Raw genomic sequence first — 24,453 nt, 5'->3', positions numbered from 1 at the left:
GAGGCCCTATGTTCATTACTATACCCCCTGCTCATCCCAAATTTTGCTATTTGAAATACTAAATTTCATGTTTTGATATTCTACTGTAATTATTGCTTTTTTTTTTTTTTAATAATGCCCTTATATCACTCCATGGTACAGCCACACCTTGAATACTGTGTGCAATTCTGGTCACTGTATCTCAAAAAAGATATAGCAGAATTATAAAAAGTACAGAGAAGGGTGACAAAAATGATAAAAGGGATGGAACGACTTCCCTATAAGGAAATGCTAAAGCAGCTAGGGCTCTTCAGCCTGGAAATGAGATGGCTCAGGGGAGATATGATAAAGGTCTATGAAATACTGAGCGAAGTGGAAAGGGTAGATGTGAATCATTTGTTTACTCTTTCCAAAAATACTAGGACTAGGGGGCATGCAACAAAGCTACTAAGTAGTACATTTAAAATAAACCAGAGAAAATATTTCTTCACACAACATGTAATTAAACTGTAGATTTCATTGCCAGAGAATGTGGTGAAATCAGTTAGCTTAGCAGGGTTTAAAAAAGGTTTGAATATTTTTCTAAAAGAGAAAATAGGCCATTATTAAAAGAGAAAATAGGCCTAAAAGAGAAAAAGGCAATTATTTAGATGAACTTGAAGAAATCCACGGCTTATTCCTAGGATAAGCAGCATAAAATTTGGAATCTTGCCAGGTTCTGTGTTGGCCACTGTTGGAAACAGGATATTGGCATTGACAGTTGGTGTGTCTCAATATGGCAACTCTTATGTTCTTAAATATACATTACATACACTTTTAAAAAGGCGCATTGTTAAGTAGCAATATTTATTTTAGCTATTAGTCTAGCATAAAACGTTGATAAAGGAAAAACCCAATAAAAAATTGAAATATAAGAATTGCCATACTGGGACAGATCAAAGGTCCATCAAGCCCAGTATCCTGTTTCCAACAGTGACCAACCTAGGTCAAGTTTCAAGTTTATTAAAAATTTGATTAATCGCTTATTCAAAATTCTAAGAGATGTACAAAAAAGTAAAATTACAAATTTCTGGGGGAAACAAAACAAACGAATAAGACTAACCTGACAAAACATATTAAACAAAAGGAGGAAATGGGGAAAGAAATACAAGTTTTTGATAGTAAATAAGACAAGTAAGGGAAAAAACAATGGGAAGGGTGTGAGCGGTGGACTTCAAATACCATATATACTCGAATATAAATCAGGATTGGGGGTCCTGGTTTATATTTGGGTCATCCCCCAGTGACCACCGGAAACACTCCCGGACTTCCTGCAGGCCTGCCTTAGGCCGGGACAGGAGGGATCCTTCCCATCTCCTGCCCTTGCTGACACTAACAATTACCACTCTCCCTCCCTTGCGTACCTGTTTGTTCCCTGGTGGTACAGCGTGTATCCCCCGCTGAAATTCTCCAGAAGATTGTAAAGGTAAATAGCCAGCGGTGCACCCAGGCCGGCATGCAGCAGCCAGCTTTTCGTGTTTCCAGCAGGCCCTGCACTGCTCCTTGATAGGCTGCCGCAAGAACCGTGATTCCCGCGAGAACTTACGGCAGCCTAGAGGGAGCAGTGCAGGGCCGGCCAGCAGCACGAAATGCTCGCTGCAGTGTGCCGGCCTGGGTGCGCCGCTGGCTACTTACCTTTACAATCTTCTGGAGGATTTCAGCGCAGGATACACGCTGGACCACCAGGGAACAAACAGGTACACGAGGGAGGGTGGTAATTGTTAGTGTCGGCCGGTGCAGGAGACGGGAGGGATCCCTCCTGTCCCGGCCTACCACTAGGTGGTTTACGTTAAGGGGAATGGTTACCGGTAATCTACTGGCTGGGTTAGAGGGCAAAGGTGAGTACGGGACAATCAAGCCATTGTGACATCACTGATGAGGTTGATTCTTTTTAGGGGGAAGAGGGTACAGGGAAGGAAGGTGGGACAGTGTTCAGAGCCTGACAGGGAGGGGGGGGAAGTATTCAGAGCCTGGCAGGAAAGGGGGCTTGGTTCACAGGGAATGGGACTGAGTGCAGGGCAGGAAGGGAAGAGGGCTGGGTGCAGAACTTGGCAGGGAGGGGGGCTGAGTGCAGAACCTTACAGGGGAGGGCGTGATAGAGGGGACACTGGGTGCAGATCCTGGCAGGGCATGGCACTTGAATATTAAGCCCCCGACTTATATTCGAGTCAACCATTTTTATTTTTTTCCCTCCTTTTGGGGGGAAATGGGGGGTCTCGACTTATATTCAGATCGACTTATATTCGAGTATATATGGTAAGTTGGGAAATAGGATTCAATTGAGGCTCCTAATCTAGCTAGATCCCAAGTAATAAAACAGATTTTATGCTGCTTATCTTAGTAATAAGCAGTGGATTCCCCCAACCATCTGAATAATGGCCTATGGACAGTTTAAATTTTATAATCGTTTTCATAAGATTATAATATTTGATAAACACTGTAAACTTCCTTAAATAGCATCCATGAAAACAGCACCTCTGAGGTTTAAAATTATTATCAACTCACTAACAGAAGACATGGAGTGGCATTTTAGAAAGGCCGTTCAGATCGAAAATTAGATACCCAAGTCAGAACATCTGAAGTTCTGCTAGTATTTTAGAAGAGGAGTTGCTAAAGCAAAGCCTGTTCTGAATAATACAGATAAATAAACATCCATGTGCAAGTTGCACACATTAATTTTAGAAAAACAGACATCTAAATATCAGTGAAGCAAAAAAGATACACGATCATCTACGCGGGAGCAGATCACCATTGTGTTTGGGAACAAAAACATCTATATGAGCCATTTTAGAAACATGAACAGGCAATTTTCCTGAAGCTGCCACAGATCTTTGTATCTCTTGCCGGTTTCACTGGGAAAATAAGGACGTGACTTCCCTAATCTCTCCAGTGGAGTGTTGCTCTACTCAGAGCACTTTTCTGACTCCTAGACATTCATCTTTTTGGACAGATGTTCATTATATCCTAATCTCATCTGTAACATGGCCGGACTACATCTTCTTGCCATATGGACTTTCTTCAGTTTTGGATATTCATATCCTGACCTTCTAAAATCAAGATTTAGGCATCCATGCAATATGGATACTTGAATGCTGATTTATGGATGTCTAAAATCCAAACAGTGCTTCTGTTGTCTTGTTACTCTTTCCAGCAGAATCAATAATACAGACAATTATCAATTCTGTATTACCTTTCCTACTCTTCCCCCCCCCCCCCAAGACGAGAGACTGCTTAAAAAGATATGGAACCACGGGGTACAAGGGGAGGTCCACCGATGGATCAAAAACTGGCTGTCAAACAGGAAGCAGAGGGTTGGCGTAAAGGGCCACTACTCAGACTGGAAAGGGGTCACGAGCGGAGTTCCGCAGGGGTCGGTGCTGGGACCGCTCTTGTTCAATATCTACATAAATGACCTAGAGGCGGGAACTAAGTGTGAAGTCATTAAATTTGCAGATGACACCAAACTATACAGCAGGGCTCAAACCAAGGAAGACTGCGAGGATCTCCAAAAGGATCTAACGCAGCTGGAAAAGTGGGCCGAAAAATGGCAGATGAGCTTCAACGTGGGGAAATGCAAGGTCATGCACGTGGGGAAAAAGAACCCGATGTTCACATACAAAATGGGGGGAACACCACTAGGGGTTAGTAACCTGGAGAGAGACCTGGGAGTGATGGTAGACGCAACACTGAAGGCATCGGCGCAATGCGCCACAGCCTCTAGGAAAGCAAACAGAATGCTGGGTATCATTAAGAAGGGTATTACAACCAGGACGAAGGAAGTTATCATGCCGCTGTATCGTGCAATGGTACGGCCGCATCTGGAGTACTGTGTCCAGTACTGGTCGCCGTACCTCAAGAAAGACATGGCGGTACTTGAGGGAGTACAAAGAAGAGCAACCAAACTGATAAGGGGAATGGAAAATCTCCCATATACCGACAGATTGAAGCAGTTGGGACTTTTCTCCCTGGAGAAGCGAAGACTTAGAGGAGACATGATAGAAACCTTCAAGATCCTGAAGGGCATAGAAAAAGTAGACAGGGACAGATTTTTCAAATTAAGGGGCACCACAAGCACAAGGGGGCATTGGGGGAAATTGAAAGGGGACAGGTTTAGAACAAACGCTAGGAAGTACTTTTTCACTCAGAGGGTGGTAGATACATGGAACGCGCTCCCAGAGGCTGTTGTAGACAAGAAAACACTAAATGGTTTCAAAGAAGGTTTGGATAGATTCCTAGAAGAAAAAGGGATTGGGGGGTATAGATAGGTATAGACCATTGCTCAGTCAATGGGCCTGATGGGCCGCCGCGGGAGCGGACCGCTGAGCAGGATGGACCTATGGTCTGCCTCAGCGGAGGCAACTTCTTATGTTCTTATGTTCTTAAGACTAGTTCTCCTGATCTGGTTAGCAGGCCTTAATATCTTGTAGCTTATAGTTTTACCAGGCTCGCCAATCCCAGCCCGTGATCTGATATGGCCACCTGCTAGGAATTAGGGATCATCAGACTGCAGAGCAATATGAACCATTTTGAGGCATTCACATAAACCTTAGCTGAAAAATAACAGTTAACATAGCAAAAAGGTACATTTGAGCATTATATCTTTTTTCTCTGAATACATTTAAAGGCTCTCTGGCTGTATAAACCGTAAGGACATGCTAGCTTAATCCAAATAAATAGATTGATGAAGCATGGAGAGTAGCAATTTGCAGCAATATTAGTAAAGCAGATTACATCCACAATATGGTATTCTGCTGTCAAATTTCATTATCGTTGTTGCTGCAGAGGGAAGGCAGATGTGAAAAGGGGATACTTTTTGCATATTCGGTAGCCCCTAAAGATGTTAGAATAAATATTTCACCAATCAAAAATGGGTACAGAATCAGTGATGAAAATGTGTGTAGAAGAACATAAGAATAGCCTTACTGGGTCAGACCAATAGGTCCATCAAGCCCAGAAGCCCGTTCTCATGGGGGTGGCCAATCCAGGTCACTATTACCTGGCCAAACTGACACCTCTACCAGTAGAATATGCTTCCTGATACACAAATTAATTTGACAAAAAATCAATCAAATTGAATGCTCCTTAAATTACTAATTCAAAACATGCATTCAGGTGTCACAGTACAATAGGAAAACTACCACAGATACTTTTATAGCAGTGGAGAAAAGACCTCAGCGTCTCAGCAGGATATAAAATTTTGTAATCCTCTGGACATAGCAACTTCAAAAAAATTTTGGGAGGTGCAGACACATCCTCGGTCTCAAAAACCCCACATTTGACTATCATTCATTGCTTGAGTCATTTGGTAATCATATTGTACTGTGACACCTGAATGCATGTTTTGAATTACCCAAATTAATGTGACATAGTATGGGACTTGTTTTGTATGCAGATAAAATCTGTTTAGTCATACTCAGTCAGTGTTGATTTTGAGGGCCTGCATCCGAAGATTGTTTGTGTTTTGCAAACAAATTCTCTTTCTGCCTTATGTTTTTCCGCAATATGTAAATATGCGGTAAACAGAACTTAGAACGCTGAAACGAGACTCTCCGAACAGCTGGCCAGAAAATTCTCTGGAGCACAAATCCTTAAAAATTAAACATGCACAAAAGCAGCAGAAGGAAGCTACTGGTTAAAAAAACAAAATGCAAAAGCAAACACAACTTCAATATAGCTCCAAAAGTAGAAACTGCTATTTCAAAAATTTGATAAAATGTGAGAACATGGTGACTTCATGCTCTGCCCAGCCCCGTGATTTGTCACCCAGATACACAAATGCAGGCTTATTCAGTCTGGTTGCAAAATCTAGATCTTACAGCCACGGTGAAAGAAATCAATTCTGTCATGACTCAACACCCTTCACAAAACATGGGAAAGACCAGAAATCCCTCACATCAGCTGTGAAAGGAATCTAAGCAGCATGCACAATGGGACTGCTCCAAAGGAGACAAATTTGATCTGAAAGCACTACCATTTTCCTTCCAGCAAAATGCAATCTATTGGAAGAAAGAAAAGAGAATATACAAACCTTAGAATAAAACCCAATCATCAGACTATCTTCACAAAGTGGACAGAGAGCAGCCTGCGCGTCAAGCTTAACTTTATCATCAGACGTGTGTACCAGACTTGCTTGTTAAAGCTTCTGGGGTGCTCCATTCTGCTCTGCTTGTTCTGCTCTTTAGTATTCAAGCATCCAACTGTGCAATTCTCCTCCCCTCTAGCCCAAACACTCTTAGACTGATGGAGACTCTGGCGGTTTCTACAGCATAATGCATTCAAAGTAACTATGGCAGCGGCAGCACCGTACTGCAGGCAAGCTCTGCTTATAGCAGCATCCCAGATCAATAAAACTCAGGAGGAACCAGCATCGCACCAATTTACTAAAGACAGCAAACAGTTCAAATAAAGACATTCTCAGAGGGGTGCTTTGATTACTATCACTATATTTGCACTGTTCAATAGCATGACCCTAAAATGAGCCATGTTACAAGATATACAGCGATACAGAAATGGATATATAGATCTCAAAACAAAAGGCAAGCGTTTCCTCTCTTTTACAAGTCAGTATAAGAAGCTGCTTTCATGTTTTGCTAGAATGACGACACCCAGCAGTCAAGAAGAGCTGCGGTGCAAAAGGACCAGTCATGGCTACTCGCTGCTCATTTTTAACAAAAGAACTCAATGATAGAATCCCCGAGGACCATTCTCCTACGTTCAAAAAGACAATTCATCAATTAGGCCCATCAGCCCCTCCCCTAAACTGTAAAAATCCTACGTTGAAAAGACAGGAAAATCTGTATTTATCATGCATAGAATTTGTATACTCTAGTTCAGAACAACATTATGGCATCTTTCTCAAAAATAAGGCCAACAGTAATCACATCATATTATAAAATCAAAACTTTGCCTTTAATAGATAATCTCAGAATTGTACAGTGCTATGTACTTCTATTAGTGCTATGGAAATGTTAACGAACAGTAAAGGCAGAACTGAACAGTAATGACCCATAAAGGCAGACGGAACCACCGTACCTCAGAATGGCCCAATAAATAACACATCTTCTTGGATCTTATTCTTGGGGGGAGTGGGAAGGACAGAAAAAGAGAGACATTTTCTGCCGACATCAATTTTAATACTAGCATTTTTTTTTCTTTAAAATGGCACAAAGACATTTATTCTAGTACTCTATCAGCCCAATTTTGTAGAGGAAAAGGGACATCCAAGACAGGGCCCGAGGGGGTGGGGGAAACAAATATTTGATGGCACATACAGCCGCTTTACAAAAATCATATACAAAACAGAGTGGCATCCTTATATATGTAAGAAGCAAATTTGCAAAAAAAAAACATGTCCAAGAGGAGCTAATTAGGAAGCTCAATTTTTTTTTTCTTTTTAAAGTGACTGCAATTCCCTCCACCATCTCTTACTCAAACTCTGGTTCCAAACGACTGTGTATGACTTGTAGAAGATGAAAATGCCAATGAGGAAGCATATATTGCTATTAACAAAACAAAGAATATACCTGTGCTATTAAGGTGTGCCCAGAATACACTCCCTCAGATATGAGCACGCTGACAAGATACAAGTAGAAGTAGTCTCTCTTTTAAAATCACGATGTGCACATTATAGTGTCCAGGTCCACCTCTCAGCCAGCACTTCAGAACAGTTCCAAATGTACTGTCATTCACTGTGCACCGAGTTCAGTCCAAGGCTCTAAATTGAGCCAGCCCAGGTTTTCTCACTTTTATTTTTACCAAAGCAAAATTCCAACAGGAAAACATTTGCAATCTCTTTTTAACACAACATAACAATGTATTTATATCCCGTAATATCTTGCAGTTCAATGCACTTAAATAAAAGAAAGTGTATATATCCAGTTAATTACAATAGAAAAGAAAAAAGTACATAAGTTTTATAACAAAGATTAATATATCATGTCCTACAAATTACAATAAGAAAGACGCACACACATATTTATTCTCCCATAAATTTTATAAACAAGTGAGTTTTTAACAATTTCCTATAATGTAAATAAGATACTGAACAAATAGGGGTGAAATTCTGCTTCCCAGATTGTGGCCTGATAAAGCAATCACTCTAAGTATCTCTTGTATGAACAACCTCTCACAGATGGAAAAACAAAAAATGTACTGGTACAAAAAGAAGAAACAGTTATTAAACTGAAATTGGTGGCAGCTCATGAAGTACTTTATAACAAATATAACCAAATTTAAATATAACCCTGGCTGCAACAGGAAGCCAGTGTAACTTGCAAAAATAAGGTATCACATGAAAGATTTCTTCATATTAAAAATTAAATGCAGACTAGAAAGTATACATAAATGTTTATGCTGACCCGCAAAATATACAATATTGCAGTAATCTAATATACTGTACTTAGAACTAAAGATTGTCCATCTACTTTAGTCTTTAAGAAGTGGGTTATTGTATTTTTCTCTTCGATTTCTAAAATTTTTTGTCTGTAGACCTGCTCAGCTTCTTTGGTCTTAAGCCTTGTTAATTTGCTCCTCTTCACTCTTATTAATGTAAGCAGCCAGATTTGGTTTCTCCTCTTCCACCCATTCTGCAACAAAGGTAAAGGCTGTCAACATCACTGTGGGGGGGTGAAAAGCATGGTTGATGGGTCATGGATTTCTTTGTGGTTTTCAATCCAAAGTTTCTAGCTCTGGTTGACTCCATGTCACAATTCCTGCATTGTAGCTAATGACAGGTATATTCCAGATATTGATGGCTTTGATAGTATTTCCACCACAAAGTTTAGCCTTCAGGATTTTCCACACCCTTTTGACGTACTCTTTGATTGTTGTGTTTTCTACCATAATCTATTTGATGTTATCTGCCTGTAAGATGCCCAGTAATGGAAATGGAAAACAAAAATGAAAATGTTATGCTGTCTTTGGATCACTCCATGGTACGATCACACCTCGAATACTGTGTGATATTTTGGTCACCGCATTTCAAAAAAGATATTGTGGAATTAATAAAGATATAGAGACAGGTGAAGGAGATAAGAAGGCTTCCCTATGAGAAAAGGCTAAAATGGTTAGGGCTCTTCAGCTTGGAGAAGAGAATGCTGAGGGAAGATATGAGAGGTCTAGAAAACACTGAATGAAGTGGAATGGGTAGATGTGAATCGAATACTAGGACTAGAGGGCACATAATGAAGCTACTCAATAGTAAATTTAGGATTCAAACATTTTTTTTATTGATGATACAAAATACAACCAGGAAAACAATTGAGAAGTACAGAGCAAAATAAGAACGGTAACACGAACTGCAAAAAACGATACGAATGACATCAAATGTTTTAACCACACCTCCATCACATTAAATCCCACCCCCTAAAACAAAAAAGGAAGTTCCCTCCAATCCCTTCTCTCCCAAAACAGACCAGCAGGTTATAGCAAATAAGAAATAGCCAAGACCCTGATTCCTTAAAGACCCCAGCCCTGGAAAAATGGGAAACAAAGGGTCACAGAAGTCAAGAAACACAAACAAATTCCCCCCCCCTCCCAAAAAAAAAAAAGAGTCTGCTTCTTCCACAGCAATCACCCCAATCCAGGATGGGCGGGGAATGTTTACCTCCGGAGCGAAGGGACATAGACCACCAATGGCACTACTAAATAGTAAATTTAAAACAAAAACTGGAGAAAATATTTCCTCACTGAACATATAATTAAATTCTGTAATTTGTAGAAGATGAAGCCCCCCATCAATGTTCCCTCTAAGGACTTAGTTCATGTGAGCAAAAACTTTTTTTCATGACCAAAAGACAGAGCTGATGTGAGCAAAAATTCTCCATTACATTAACCTGATGGTATTATACACACTGTACATTACAAATTAAGAATTACAAATATAAATTTAAAAATCTATAATAATAATACCTTAGTTAGCACAAGGGCACTACGACTGAAACTCCGTGCCTTCATGCCACATTAAAACGCATGTGCAGTACAATAGATCCGCCAAGCAGGGAAGTGTCTGAGCGCACGATAATATCAATGTAAAAATGTAATCACTGCGTCCGTGCCTCCCTACAACAATTAAATGCATGCGCACTGCTACAAAACCACCGAGCAGGGAACAGCAACATAAAAAAACCGCCGAAAAATCAAAATCTCCTCAGCACCTCACATTATTTTGCCAGAATTCACCTAATCCACTCCACACTGCAAAAAACACAGTGCCAGCAGTCGCCCCATAGTGCCAGCAGTCAGCTACTCCAATCCACTGTGCCAACATTCACGACGAAAGCAAATGCGCACTGCACATCAATGCCCCAGGGACAGCAGTCACGCCAAAAGCAAATAAGCACTACGCCTCAGCGCCCCATAGTGCCAACAGCACAGTGCCAGAAAATTCGCACTACACCTCAGAATATAAAAAATAAATAAATAAAAATTTAAAATAAATATAGCAAGGATGACCACATCCCTTACCCTCAAAAATAGACTGCTCCCAAAAATTTTTCTACACATCTATTCTAGCACCTGTTAATGTAACAGGCTTAAACACTAGTGGAAAATAAGATATTTTATTTAAAGGACTTAAAACATTTTTCAGTTAGCACTCAGAGGCCAACACCAGAAAAGAGGTATGGGTCTCTTGACAGCTGGTCAAATATTTATTAAAATTAGTCCAATGAAAAGATATCATCTTAATTCTATTTTCTATTTATATTTCTTAACATTTACAAACACAGGTACTATATAACTTTATCCTGAATTAAAAATAAAATTATTTTTTCCCCCTCTTCCATGCAGCATCTGCCCCCTTCTATACAGCATCTGTCTCCTTTCTCGCCCTTTCCATCCAGCATCTCCACAGTCTCTCTCCCCTTCCATCAGTATCTCCCTCCTCTGTGTCTTCCCCCTCTCTCCCCTTTCACTTCCCCCTTCTATCTCCTCCCTCCAGTCTCTTCCCCCATTCAATCCAGGCTTCTGTCTCCCTTCTTCTACACAGCTTATTACTCCCTTTCCTTTACATCCAGCATCTCCTCTCTCTCCCCTTCCATCAATATTTCCCTCCTCTTTGTATCTCTACCCTTTCATACAAAGGCGGGTTTTACATTAGGGAAATCCAATTGATTTCTTCATTTAATCCCTCAGGGGCCAATGCATTCAAAGAGAAAATCCATTTTTGTTCCTTTACATAAATTATAAAAAGGCTTTAAATATACAGGAACAAAAATGGATTTTCTATTTGAATGCATTGGCCCCTGAGGGATTAAATGAAGAAATCAATTGGATGGCTATAATATAAAATCTACCTTTAGAAATCGAGTTTAGTTTGGATAGTCAGAATTTTCCTATTAACAGCTTGAAAAAAAACTTCTGCGGTTCCGTCTGTTTACGCCATCACCCTAGCTCTGTAAGTCTGTTATGATGGTATTGAGCGGCGGGATATCTGACAAATTAACAATGTCGGAAACAGCTATTTAGTAAGTATATGACACCAGAACTTACATCAGACTCTGCCAGTTCTGAATGAACTACTGTGGAGCGCAGTACGAAAATGAGACAATAAGTCAATATTCGAACATTCTTATGTTAGCAGTGATAAATATGGTTTGTAACACTACTCATTTAGGCTACAATAAAGATTTCTCTCTTTTTTTAAAGAGGTCTTACGCTATATATATTTTTTAGATATAAGCTAGGAGCCTCGACCATGAAAAAAAATGTATGAAACATGGTCATGTTGGTAGAGGTGCTACTTAAATATATTTTCAACAAAAAAGATAAGTGAACGCTAAATGATTTTAAGGATTCACTATAATAATAAGCATTATACAAAAGCATAGATAAAATAAAAGGATCCTGTGAAGATAATGGCTTATGCAATCTCTGCATGAAACGCATAAAAGAGAAAAACAAGCCTGCTGAGGATCTACAAAAATTTTTTTATATTAGTTATTGTCTGGGTGGATTGTCATTGTGATTGAAGTAAATACATCTGGACATGCCAGTAAATACAATGTCCTGAACAAGTAGATTAAAAAAGGCTCTGTAGTAAAATACTCAGGGAGCTAAGAATGACCTGACTTAGAGTGGAGTAGTTGTTTAACAATTAGCACAAAAGGATGACAACCAAGGGAACAGGGCTCAATTCCCACTGTGGCTCCATAACCAAATATACAAAACTTAGATTCTGAGCCCACTAGGGAAATAGAAAGCATTGGTGCTGTACCACACAAAAGTGCATTACACTTACATCCCAATTTCTGGATGTCCAATGTAAAATAGAGGCTTTACATATAATACAAAGGAATTACTGTATTTTTCGCTCCATAAGACGCACCTGACCATAAGACGCACCCTAGATTTAGAGGAGGAAAACAAGAAAAAAATTTTCTGAACCAAATTCTCCTTGTCAGGCTCTGCACCCTGTCCCCCCTCCCTTGCCAGGCTCTGTATCCTGTCCCCCTCTGGTAGTCTAGTGGTAGGCAGGGACAGGGTAGGCAGGTCTAGTGACAGGCAGGCTTAGTGGCCTAGTTACAGGCAGGCTGGCCTAGTGACTGGCAGGCAGGCCCCATACCCCTCACATACCCGAAATCATCCTCATACCCTTCATGTACCCTCTCCAGTACCTTAAATCATCCCCCATATCCCCTACGTACCCCCAAGTACCTTTTTTTAATCATACCCCTATACCTTTAAAAATCCCTCCCTGCCTCCCTAGATGGCTGTCTTGATATTTTAAACATCCCCCCCACCCCCCAGTACCTTTTAAAATCCCTCACTCCCTCAACAGCTTATTTGGTATTTTAAACATTCCCCCACCCCCACTACCTTTTAAAGTCCCTTCCTTTCTCACTAGCTGTCTCCTCCTATATCCCAGCCAGTGCCGTGGAGGTCAGGAGCAAAGCTTTCTGCGCTCCCGCTTGGGCCCGTGCTGCTTTCTGAAGGGCTGCGATCAGCTCCTGTAGGACTCACAAGAACTGATCGCAGCCATTCAGAAAGCAGCGTGGGCCCAAGCGGGAGCGCAGAAAACTTTGCTCCTGACCTCTGCGCCGCTGGCTGGGAAATAAGAGGAGACAGCTAGCAAGGGTGGGATCACGCTGGACCACCAGGTTATTTGTAATAGGGCAGGCGGCGGCGGGTGGGGGAGTTGTGGTTTTAAAAAGGTGCAGCGGCGGTGGGCAGGCAGGGGGTGGGGTGTCTTACAAAGGTTTAGTGGGCGTGCGGTGGTACAGCGGGCAGGATGTTTTAAAAAGGTGCGGAGGTGGGAGGGTTGTTTTTATAAGGTACAGGGGTAATTTTTTGTACCTTTGCTACATAAAATGTACCGAGATTTCCACCCACTTTTGGGTGGGAAAAAGTGCGTCTTTATGGAGTGAAAAATACAGTACATGAAAACTGCCACATCATTACACTACAACCATAATATACCATTAGCATTTAACTGAAGCATGACTAATTGCATGTGTGCATTACCATTGCAATTGTATCCAAGTACTTTATTGATGAGTCTGAGCTCAGAATAACAAATACAACAATAGGAAAACAGTGAGCCAGATAGGGCACCAATACTTAAGATCTATCAATACTTTAAGGGAGGTCCTAGCTCTGCAGTCTGCACTCCCTGTAATTCATTCTTTTCCCAGAACAGTAAGCTAATTATCTGGATATTCGGAGTCTATTAGATGCTTCAAAGTCTTTTGAAAGTTAACTCTGACAAAACCAAAGTGCTTGGGGTTGAGAAACACAGAAAGGTCAACATTCAAAGCAATTTAACTGGCCAGAAATGGCTCCTGGCTTGTTAAATCACTTGTTTGGTTAGTGCTGCTAAAAATGTCCAATTAGCGCTGAACTCAAAACCAGCTATTTTGGGGGGTGTTCCAGAGGCAGAGTCAACACTTAACCAGCCAAAGTCACTGCATAAAAAAGCTCACATAAAAGTCTGTCTTATCTTTATGCGATGCTCCATAGTCTGTTAAGTGCTAAATATCATTCTTAACCAGCTATTCTTTAGCTGGCTCTGCTAATCCAGAAATAAAATGCCAAAGCCTAGACATATCCCAGAACTGAATTTCTGGGCATTACACTGGTGGCGGTCAGTAAAATGCTGAGACCTGCCAGCTGAACGTCGATCTTAGATATTTTCTTCCCCTTAGATAATTTTGATATTAGAGGAAATGTTATTCCCATGCAATCATATATTAAAATTCTGGTTGACATCAATTCAATGATGTTACAGGGAAATATTTTAAAACCAATAGGCAGAGGACAGCCTCATTGGGAAGAAGCACAGATCACATGGCTATCCTGTTAAGACTTTTGAAAACTCTATAAACTGCTATTAAAGTGAACTGGGGAAAGTAATATGGAATTTTGCTACTTTTTGGGGTCCTCCAAGATAATTGTAACCTGGATTACCCACTGTTGGAAACAAGATGTTGGGTTCAATGGATTTCTGGTTTGATCCATTATCTTATGTACTTATAATTAGGTTTCTTTTGTTTTTCCATTAGCTCAGTATGGTAAATCTTTTTCCTGAAAGTACAATAAACATTCAAATGAATACAATTACTTATTTTGTTTCTTCTAAATAATGCCATTCCGATATTACCCTAACCCTTTACAACCCCCCTACTACCACTACCACAATAGAAGTTGGAATGTTGGAATAAACCCATCAAGAAAATACAAACATCCTCCCCTTCCCCCCCCAAAAAAAAACCCACCTCATAACATTCAATGATATATGCCAAAGAAACCCATCCCCCCCCCCCACAATCTATGACCCAAAACACAGGGGAAAGGAAAATTGTAAATGGCATAGTGATGAAACCCATGAAAGAAAATTTATGTTCTTACCTATTAATTTTCTTTCCTTTAGACGCAGCAGGTGAATCCAGAGACCAATGGGATAGCACACATCTAGCAGCAGGCGGAGATAGAGAAACTGATTAACAGGTGGTCCTATTGGCTGGCACTCCTCCTGTATCTTCAGTATAGCTCCTTGTCCAAGCATCCGTAACCATCAATAGGCATAGCATGTAAAAAACTTCTTTCCCATAACAAATCTCAAAAGGCAATAATACAAAATACAATCATCAATAATAAAAAATTTCGAAAGTTGCAAAAGAAAAAACCGACAGACAATATCCAGAAAGGTGGATTCATCTGCTGCATCTAAAGAAAAGAAAATTAAAGGGTAAGAACATAATTTTTCCTTCCTTAGCAACAGCAGCAGATGAATCCAGAGACCAATGGGATGTAGCAAAGCAATCCTCAATCTAGGTGGGAAGCAAACGCCGCCTCCGCAACAACCGAAGCACTAAACGAATCCACCACATGCGCCTCCACATCCAACCGGTAATGCTGAGATAAAGCACTCTCGGAAGACCAAGAAGCCGTGAGACAAAACTCCTCCAAGGAAAAAACCTCTGCACCGAGTCCAAGAAGTAACCATCGCTCTGGCGGAATGGTCATGAAGTTCTTTCGCCAACCGCTTCCCTGCCATCGAGCAAGCGTAAATAATGTTCTCCTGAACCCATTGAGCGATGGAGGCTTTGGACGCCGCCATACGTTTGAGGCGTCCCGTGAAGAATACAAAAAGGTGATCTAAACAACTAAAAGTCGTTAGAAACCTAGCTCGTGGAGAACGCTACGCACTTTCAAAAAAATGCAGTGAATAAAAGCACATCTCCCCATTTCTCCTCCCAGGAAGAAGGAAGGAAAAGTGAAAGTATCATAAAAGAAAGGATGACACCTCCTTAGAAAGAAATTGTGGTACCGTCCGAATTGACACCCCAGATTTTGTAAATCAGAAATAGGAATCCCGCCGAACAAGGCCTGCAACACAGAAAACCGCCGAGCTGAAGCCATGGCCACAAGAAACCCCATGTTCAATGGCACAGCCCTTTAGAGTCTCAAAAGACAAGGATGAAATGAAGCCTTCGGTAAACTGCAAAGAAGTACCTTAAGACTGTACTCCGGACAGGGCTTTCTAAGAGGTATACGAATATACCATACTCCGTTTAGGAACTGAACTACATGAAGCTGAAAAGTAAGCAAAGAGCAATATACCTAGCCCTTGTAACAAGCTAAGAATGGCACTTGAAGCTGAAGGGAATTGAACGCTAAGCCCTTGGCAATACACTTGTGCCAAAAAAGAACTCTGGAAGAGTGCAAATGTTGAGAAGTACCCAAGAAAGGAAAAACCTCCAAAAGGAAGCAAAAGCCACAGGTGAAGACGCCTGTATCGCCTGGATAAGAGAAGAAACAACCTGCTTCGCATAACCCTTACACGTCAGCCATGACTTTTCAAAAGCTAAGTCGTAATACTAAAGTAGTACAAATATCCATGTTGATCGGACCCTAGGTGAGCTAATCTGGAGATACCAGGAAACTCAATAGTCTGGCTGTCGAAAGACTCATCAGAGCCACATAGCAAGGATGGCGCAGCCAATCCAGATATTCTACAAATACCGTGCCCTGAAAGCGAGCTTGAGATGGCAAATCCAAGCCATCATCAGCAAGGGGAAAACACTGAAAAAAGAGAAACCAGAGGCGAGAAAGAAGCCACACTGCTACCCCCTCTGACTCCCACTCCCTGTGCCCGCCGAAGAAGCTAGGACGCTTAGAATTTCGAGACAAGGCCATGAGGTCTAGTTCCAGGAGATCTCACTTCCATAAAAAGAGCTGGAACGCCTGAGCCAAAATTCTCAATATCCAGGATGTAGAAGAGTTCACTATTACTAACATTTACACTTTCTTGAGCGTACACAGCGCTGTACACTGTAGCATACAATAAATGGGCCATGCTCAGATTTCGCGGAGAGAAAGTCTATCCAAACTCTTTTCCTGACCCATAAAATGATCTGCCAACAGAAGAGGAAGATGAGGGTCCACCCATTGAAATAGAACCACAACTTTACCCACCAACTGAGTACATCACCTACTGCCCAGACTGTAGAGAAATACCCCCATCATAATACTGACTGAAAAGACCTTCAGCGTAATTCCGGAAGAATGGTCTGAAGCTCCAGAAACGGTAGCCTGACCATGCTCCAGAGTAGAAGAATGAACAAGTACTGAGTCGCCTCTTAAGACCAGACTCTTGGAGCTGAGGATGGAAGGCACCGAGCCCCCCAACCCAACAGCCCGGGATGTTTGGTGATCATGAGCTAGTCCAGCAAAGACCGAGGCATGCCTTTGAAAAGAGAAATCTTGCTGAGCCACCAAATCATACAGAGCGATGCTTGAGAGCCTACCAAATAATTGGTGCCCTGAGGTATCGGGAAACACCGGAACAAAAGCGACTGCTGTAGCGTTATAATGGGAAAGCAAGCCGAAGTTCCCAGTGGAGTCAGCAACATGGATCCTAGAACCTGTACAGAATCCCATACTCTTGGTCCTGGTGACCGAAGAAGAATGCAAATCTGAGACTGTGACCCATCGCCCTAGTCACTGGGAAGAAACACATTTCTCTCCTACATGAATAAAAACATCTCCCCGATATACCTATAAATAGTACAGGAGAAAAGAGCACTGTGTAAATTCGAAGATTCACGTCCAAAGAACTGAGGAAAAGAAACCACCTTTTCCGTGTTAGTCAAATGGCCCAACTGGAAGACGTCCGAATCAAGCAGTCAGTCAAGAAGAAAGTAGGTGAATCGCCTGGTAGTGCCAAAACGGTACCACTGCCCACATTTTCTAAAATGTTCAAGAAGCCTTGGGTAGGCGAAATGGCATATGCCAAAACCGAAAGTACTGCTCCAAGAGAGGCAAGCAAGCCTAGTGCCGCTTCGGAGTCCATAGTAAAAATGTAAATATTCTCCCAGTTTTTCTACAGAAATGTGTAACCCTGAGAAACTAATTCAGCAGAATGGGATCCAGCCTGCCCAATGCCCCCGTCTTGGGCACCATGCAGAAAGTGGAACAACATCCCTTAGTTCCTGAAGAACTACAAGAACTGCCCTGAGGACCAGTAACACTTAAAAGGGAAACACAAAACATAGAGACTCCAAGAATGAACCGGAAACCTGAGGAGGATGCAAAGTTGCAAGCATCCTAAAAAATGTTCACAGCCATCTGACCTGACATTATAGTGTCTTACCCCTCATGAAAAAGCCTGAAGAGTCATTGGAAGAAGTCAAGATCACCTCAGAATGAAGTGCAGAAGGTCAGGGAACAGCAGGATGAGAACTGTAGGATCTGTAAGAAGAAAGAAATTCTCCTAGGAAAAATCAAGTTTCGCAATGTAAAGAGGAGTATACTGGAACCATGAAAACAGTACCAACTCCATGCAACGTGAGCGAAATACGTATGTCCTTTAAAGTGAATACGTACTAGACGCAATCAAGATGCTGCATCTACCACCCCATGGAAAACAACAGCATCCTAACAGGTATCAGACAAAGCTCACATCGTTAATGAGAGCTTCAGGGATGAGGCTAACAGCCTCATAGCGCATGCTCCTCCGCGGGTTTGATAGAATAGGTAACTGGCTCCTGGTTAGAAGGAGCTGTACAGCCCTTCCTGTCTGGTTGGGGGGTCCGTCAAGCACAGGGGTAGGGAACTCCAGTCCTCGAGAGCCGTATTCCAGTCGGGTTTTCAGGATTTCCCCAATGAATATGCATTGAAAGCAATGCATGCAAATAGATCTCATGCATATTCATTGGGGAAATCTTGAAAACCCGACTGGAATACGGCTCTCAAGGACCGGAGTTCCATACTCCTGTGCCATGAGAAAATGGCGACAGGAGAAACCAGTGTGATAAGCATGGAAATCTGAAGTCCAGGCCCCCTCAGTAACAGAGAAAGAGAGTCCTAGCCACAGGAAGATGCGAAGTGTCATTACACCCATAGAGACAGCCCGAACTTGGAAACTGTTTGTATTACCTTTAGGCATATATATTCTATGCCACTACTAGACACATGCAGCACAGCAAAGAGGCCCAAATAAGGACAGCTACCAACAGACAAAGGCTCAATCTGCAGGGACCCCAAGAGAGACAGTGAGATACCCGTGTGAAATACAGGGCACTATCTTACTGCTGATCTCACTGTGCCGTGATTTTCCGTATGTCGACCCAGTCCGGAGACAAACCGAGACTGGGTGACCTAGCACAGGTCAGAGTCTCTCTGGTAATCCCCTTGAGTGCTAACCCCAGAGTCCGATTAAACCAGCAGCTTCCTTCAAGTGAATACAGCAGGAACACAGACATAGACATATAAATCTGCCCAAACTTGTCCCAAAGCTGGTGAAACATGTACAACTTGTCTGAACCGGAAAGGAGAGAAGCCACAGCATACCCTGACCAAAGTCAGCTGGAAATAAACTACCGGAACACTGCAGCTCTCCTACCATCGCCGGAGACCCAAGCGCACGCCTGATTCTCGCCGACACGTGGCCACTGCATCAATGCTCCTAGAAACATAGTCAGATTCAAGCCCCGCAAAATTTACCCTGCCGCGGCCTGCATAGAAAGAAAATCAGACTCAGGGAATAACTAGAAGAATGGTGCGGTGCTTCCCACAGCGCCGGAAAAAACATTTCCCATTTCATGCGCGCTGCTATAAACCGGCACCTGCACAATAAGCTGTACATGGCCGTGACAAACATCAACGAAAGAGAGCCTCGGAATAAACAGGACTACTACTGTTGCACTGCAACCCAACTAGGAGAACAAGTACGAGCATGAAATTGCACCGCTATTGCTGCGCTGTAACCAACAAGGAAACCAAGCGCGTGCACACAAAGGACGGGAAAGAACCGGCTCCCTCAACAGATTTCTAGTCATAAAATTTAGCCTCAATAAAATATCCATTCCTTAAACGTACGTTGACCGAACCCACAGTAAGACTCCCAAACAGAACCTGAAGTTCAAACAACACTAAAAAACATATACATACTCACAAGCTTGTTGTTAGGGCCGGTTGAAGCCAGTAAGAGCTGGTTGTGCAGCACTAACAAGGCAGAATGTAGCAACTGTGGTCTTCCCTTTTTTTTTTTTTTTAAACAGAGAAGGGAAAGAAGAAACAAATCGAGACCCAGTCAGACCCTCTAGCAATGGAGGGAGGGTGAGGCAGGGACCTGGGGGGGCCCAGGTATAACTCCTAAAGCCGGCACCATTCAGCCAGACACCCCTGTCTCACTGAAGAGAAACCTCAACAGGAGAATAAAATTGCCATCTCACTGAAGAGAAATCTCAACAGGAGAAATAGAATGGCAGTCTCACTGAAGAGAAACCTCAACAGGAGAAAATAATTTTCCAGTCATAGCCAGAATTCAGGAGCTAGTTGAATAGTGACCATCACCTGCTGGGAGATAGAGCATACTGAAGATACAGGAGGAGTGTCAGCAAATAGGACCACCTGTTAATCAGTTTCTCTATCTCTGCCTGCTGGTAGATGTGTGCTATCCCATTCATCTGCTGCTGTTGCTAAGGAAAAGGATATTGATTAAGATGTTTCAAGGTAAATCAATAAAACAATATACTTGATCTTTGTGAAACATTGAATAATGATATAGGCTTAATTGAATGTTTTGGGGGTTTTTGGCCTTCATTACCTTTTAATACTTAAGATGAACCTGGATTATAGCGGACACAAACAAGAAAACCTGCTCCACCCAAAAAAAATCTAAGCCTACTTTATCACAAATACTGGACCAAAACAAAGACAAAACTAGGACAAATGCTAGTGATATACCCAAGTTCTAGTAAACAAATCAAATTTTCAGAAATGGATAAAGTAGTGTGGATTCAAATATGAAAGCTGAAACATTAAGGAAGAGAAACGGGACAAGGGGTGAAACTTTATACATCGTATTAACAAAATGCTTTTAAGTTAAAAAAAATGAACATTATGCAGCAAGTTCCTCAACCTATCAACTTTGTCAGTTACAGGATAATTTTCTCACAGCTTACATTAATGAAAACTACACATATAAGTTTGCTTTGAAAAATTATCACAGGAAATATATGAACACACCTTTACATCTTGCATGCATAATTTTTCTGAAGTTAAATATTTGTATAACCTTGAAAATGCCAATGCACATATGTAATTGCAAGCCTTGGTCCCTACTACACCTTTGAGAACATCTCTTAAGCTAGTGCTCTTTGCTAATTCTTAGTCCTAAAGGGCTGAAGGAGGGCTGACACACTGATCAACGCATGCTAACATCCATCCTCACCCAGAACACCTAGCCTTGGTCACATATGCAAAACACACACAGCCCCTTTTCAAATACAGAAAAAGTGGCCACAAACTAAGGAACCCTTTTACTAAAGGGGTGAATCTTCATAAAGGTAGTTAATAATTCCCAATGAATAAATAAAGCTTAGCATGCCTTAAGTGCCATGGAACCATAGGTATAAAATAGGACATGCAGCATTTAGCATGTGCTATACCAGTGGTTCCCAAACCTGTCCTGGGGGACCCCCAGACAGTCAGGTTTTCCAGATATCCCTAATGAATATGCATGAGAGAGATTTGCATATAAACGAAGTGACAGGTATGCAAATCTCTCTCATGCATATTCATTAGGGATATCTGGAAAACCTGACTGGCTGGGGGTCCCCCAGAACAGGTTTGGGAACCACTGTGCTATACTTTAGTAAAAGAACCCCTAAAAGTATGAATGTAGATAAACATTAAACTGAAACCCTAAGATGCCAAACTCTGCATGCAGTAAAACTACCAGAGAACTAGAAAGAAATGCATTTTCTCCTCTACAGTATAAAATATAAAGACAGCAGATGTAAATTCTCAAAACTGAAATATTTTCATTACTAAACAAAAAATAAAATCATTATTCCTACATTTATAGTCTGGTGATTTTATATTTCTAATCATCTTGGGCCTGATATTCAAAATGATTTTAATGGCCAGGAGAGGCTCCTGGCCATTTAAATCATCTGTTTAGGGTTAACTGGGTATTTTTAGTGCCACTTAACTGAACAGGGACGCAGAAAACGCCTGGTTAGATCTCAAGCCAAAACTGGCTATATTGAGACCGTTCCAAGTGCGGCGTCAGCACTTAGCCAGTTAAGTGTCAATTTTCAATACCCTTAGATAACTTTACAAACACGATCACAAGAAATGTCTTAATCGGCTATGAAGACCTGCATAAAGATAAGTGGCAGCTATGTTTTCGCCAGCTCCATATACCTGGAAATTCAATGCAGTAGCCCAGACATGGTTCGACACTGAATATCTAGGTGTAACATCTGCAGCAGTCAGCAAAACGCTGATCACCACCAAAACCTTGTTTTCAGTTTATGGTCCTGCTTAGCTTTGTCTGTATTTTGAATGTTTCCAGGGCCTTTTGCTCTTTCTGCCCTATATTCGTCTTTGGCACTGATCTTTCAACTGGTCTTTCTGCCTCCTTCTCAAATCTTAGTTTTCCATCACTTCCCCCCATCCATGTGCAGTCCTTCCTCTCTCCTCTTTCATATCCATCCATGTGTATTATTTCCCTTCTCTCTTCCCTTCCATTCCATCCATGTGCATCATTTCCCCTTTCTTTCTAGCATCTCTCTCTCTTTTTCCCATGCCACCTCAGTGATCCCTTACTAGAGTGGCTTCAATAGTATTATTTGAGAGTGAGAACAATGTTAATAATTTAGACTTCAATTGATGCCACACTCTTATCTCTCATTGTTTTCAATATCATTTCATTATGTCACAAAAATTTCATATAGTATTTCAAAAACTTTTACTCATGTTCGACTTCAATTCATCTTCAGTCATTCATTCAGTCATTCATTTACTTTCAATTTCATTAATGGCTTCAGCGGTGCACTCAAGTTTCATATTTCATGTAAAACTCGAGCCTACAAGCAGCCAGCCTCCTCATCGGCCTTTAAATATTTTTTAATTACCTTCTTAATGATAATTTAGATAAATAATTAGATTTAAGAGAAACTTATCTTATTCTTATATGGATATACTGAATGGGGCTCTGACATGAATTCAGCGTTTCGCATTCTGAGCTGTTTCAAGGAGTATTCCCCATTTAAGAACTAACACCAATATCTCTGTGTCTGTCTCAAAAAATGAAATGAAATGATATTGAGAATAATGAGGGATAACAGTGTGGCATCAATTGAAGTCTACCTCAGTGATCCAGCATTACTCCTTCTCTCACTCTGAGTCCAGTATCTCTCCCCACATTCCTTTTCCCAGGGTCATCCAACTGTTTGCATGTCTACCATGGCAGCAATAAAGCCAGGTTGTTTGCTCCGTCTTTGGGTCCGTCCTTCTGCCACATCTTACCCATGTGGCAACAGGAAGTTCTGGCAGAAAACCCCTGCCTCCCCCCCCCTCCCCCAGGTAAGCTGGACAGCCTGGATTAATTGCTGATGGTGAAGACACACAAATGGCTGGAGGCTGTGGAGGCAGCAGGGAAGGGAGGGGAAGGAAAGAAAGAAGCCCAGTATTAGAAGCAAAGCTTGTCAACAACAAAACACACAAACACAAACAAGAAAAAAAATCAGAATGCACCCTTGTCCCAAGGGCCTTGATTTGAAGAACACTGCCTTAAACTGTAGGTAACGTTATATGGGCATGCTGTCCAAAGGGTGGACAATTTTATGAAAAGACCATTCCCATGGATAAAAGAACCTCTTAATATTTTTATATCCCTTTCCACCATTCTGTTGAAATAACATACCTTATCCCCCTCTATATCAATAAAGACAGGTATCAAATAATCTTTGTCAAATATTAAGACATGTCTTAAAATATCTGTTGTATTTACAAATCAAGCTAAAACTCAGTCTGATCATTATTCATCATAAATATACCTATCCAGCTCTGAGAAAACAAAGGCAAGAGTTCAATCAAAGGGATCATATCACTGTTTTCAGCAAAAGGAGGCAAACATACTATTACAAAAATATATATTCTAGCATTTCCACAGTGATAAATAGCTGTAATTTTTTGTGGAAACCACAGGCAGTCTTTTGACAATCTATGAGTGACCCCTGCAAATGCCTGAACATAACCCACAAAATCTGTAATTTTTCAGGGACTGCAATGGGAAAATGTTTCACAACCCCTCTCTTGAGCACATTTGATAAGATTTTTTTTAAATTAAATGGTTCCAAAAAGTTTTGCTTACCCCCTTTCCCTTGGTTGTTCCCCTCCATCTTGTTCCAAATGGTCTTGACTGTGACAAAGTAGAAACAAGGCACTTCTTAGTACTGAAATACATTCAAAACTTTCTCTTCCATGATTTTGTCATTGATAAATCACACAAGATATGGGATATTCAACATACCTTGCTGGAAGAGGAGAAGGCAGGGCACGAAAAGTGAAAGACGTGAAATCACCACCCAAATCCAACCATTCCAAAGAACTGCTTCTCAAAAAGGAAGTATCATTGTTCTAGAGAAAGGATAAGACATGAAAACTAGAATGATGGATCTCTTGGAATTGCTCCACACTACA

At 41.4% G+C, this 24,453-nt stretch overlaps 1 protein-coding gene across 1 annotated transcript in view; it reads right to left on the bottom strand.

Moving 5' to 3' along the window:
• STARD9 (StAR related lipid transfer domain containing 9) overlaps positions 1 to 24,453 on the bottom strand; it is a 224,778-nt gene that overhangs the window by 62,048 nt on the left and 138,277 nt on the right. The window contains exons 20-21 of the mRNA XM_033951109.1: positions 24,284 to 24,390; positions 24,125 to 24,172 (exon numbers count right to left, since the gene is read on the bottom strand). Of these exons, the coding sequence (XP_033807000.1) occupies positions 24,125 to 24,172; positions 24,284 to 24,390 (155 nt within the window). The remainder of the gene's footprint in view (positions 1 to 24,124; positions 24,173 to 24,283; positions 24,391 to 24,453) is intronic.

This window comes from Geotrypetes seraphini, chromosome 7, assembly GCF_902459505.1.
Source record: "Geotrypetes seraphini chromosome 7, aGeoSer1.1, whole genome shotgun sequence".
NCBI classification, from domain to species: Eukaryota; Metazoa; Chordata; class Amphibia; order Gymnophiona; family Dermophiidae; genus Geotrypetes; species Geotrypetes seraphini.
The sequence above is the reverse complement of the archived record's forward strand: the minus strand, read 5'-3'. Positions and strand labels throughout refer to the sequence as shown.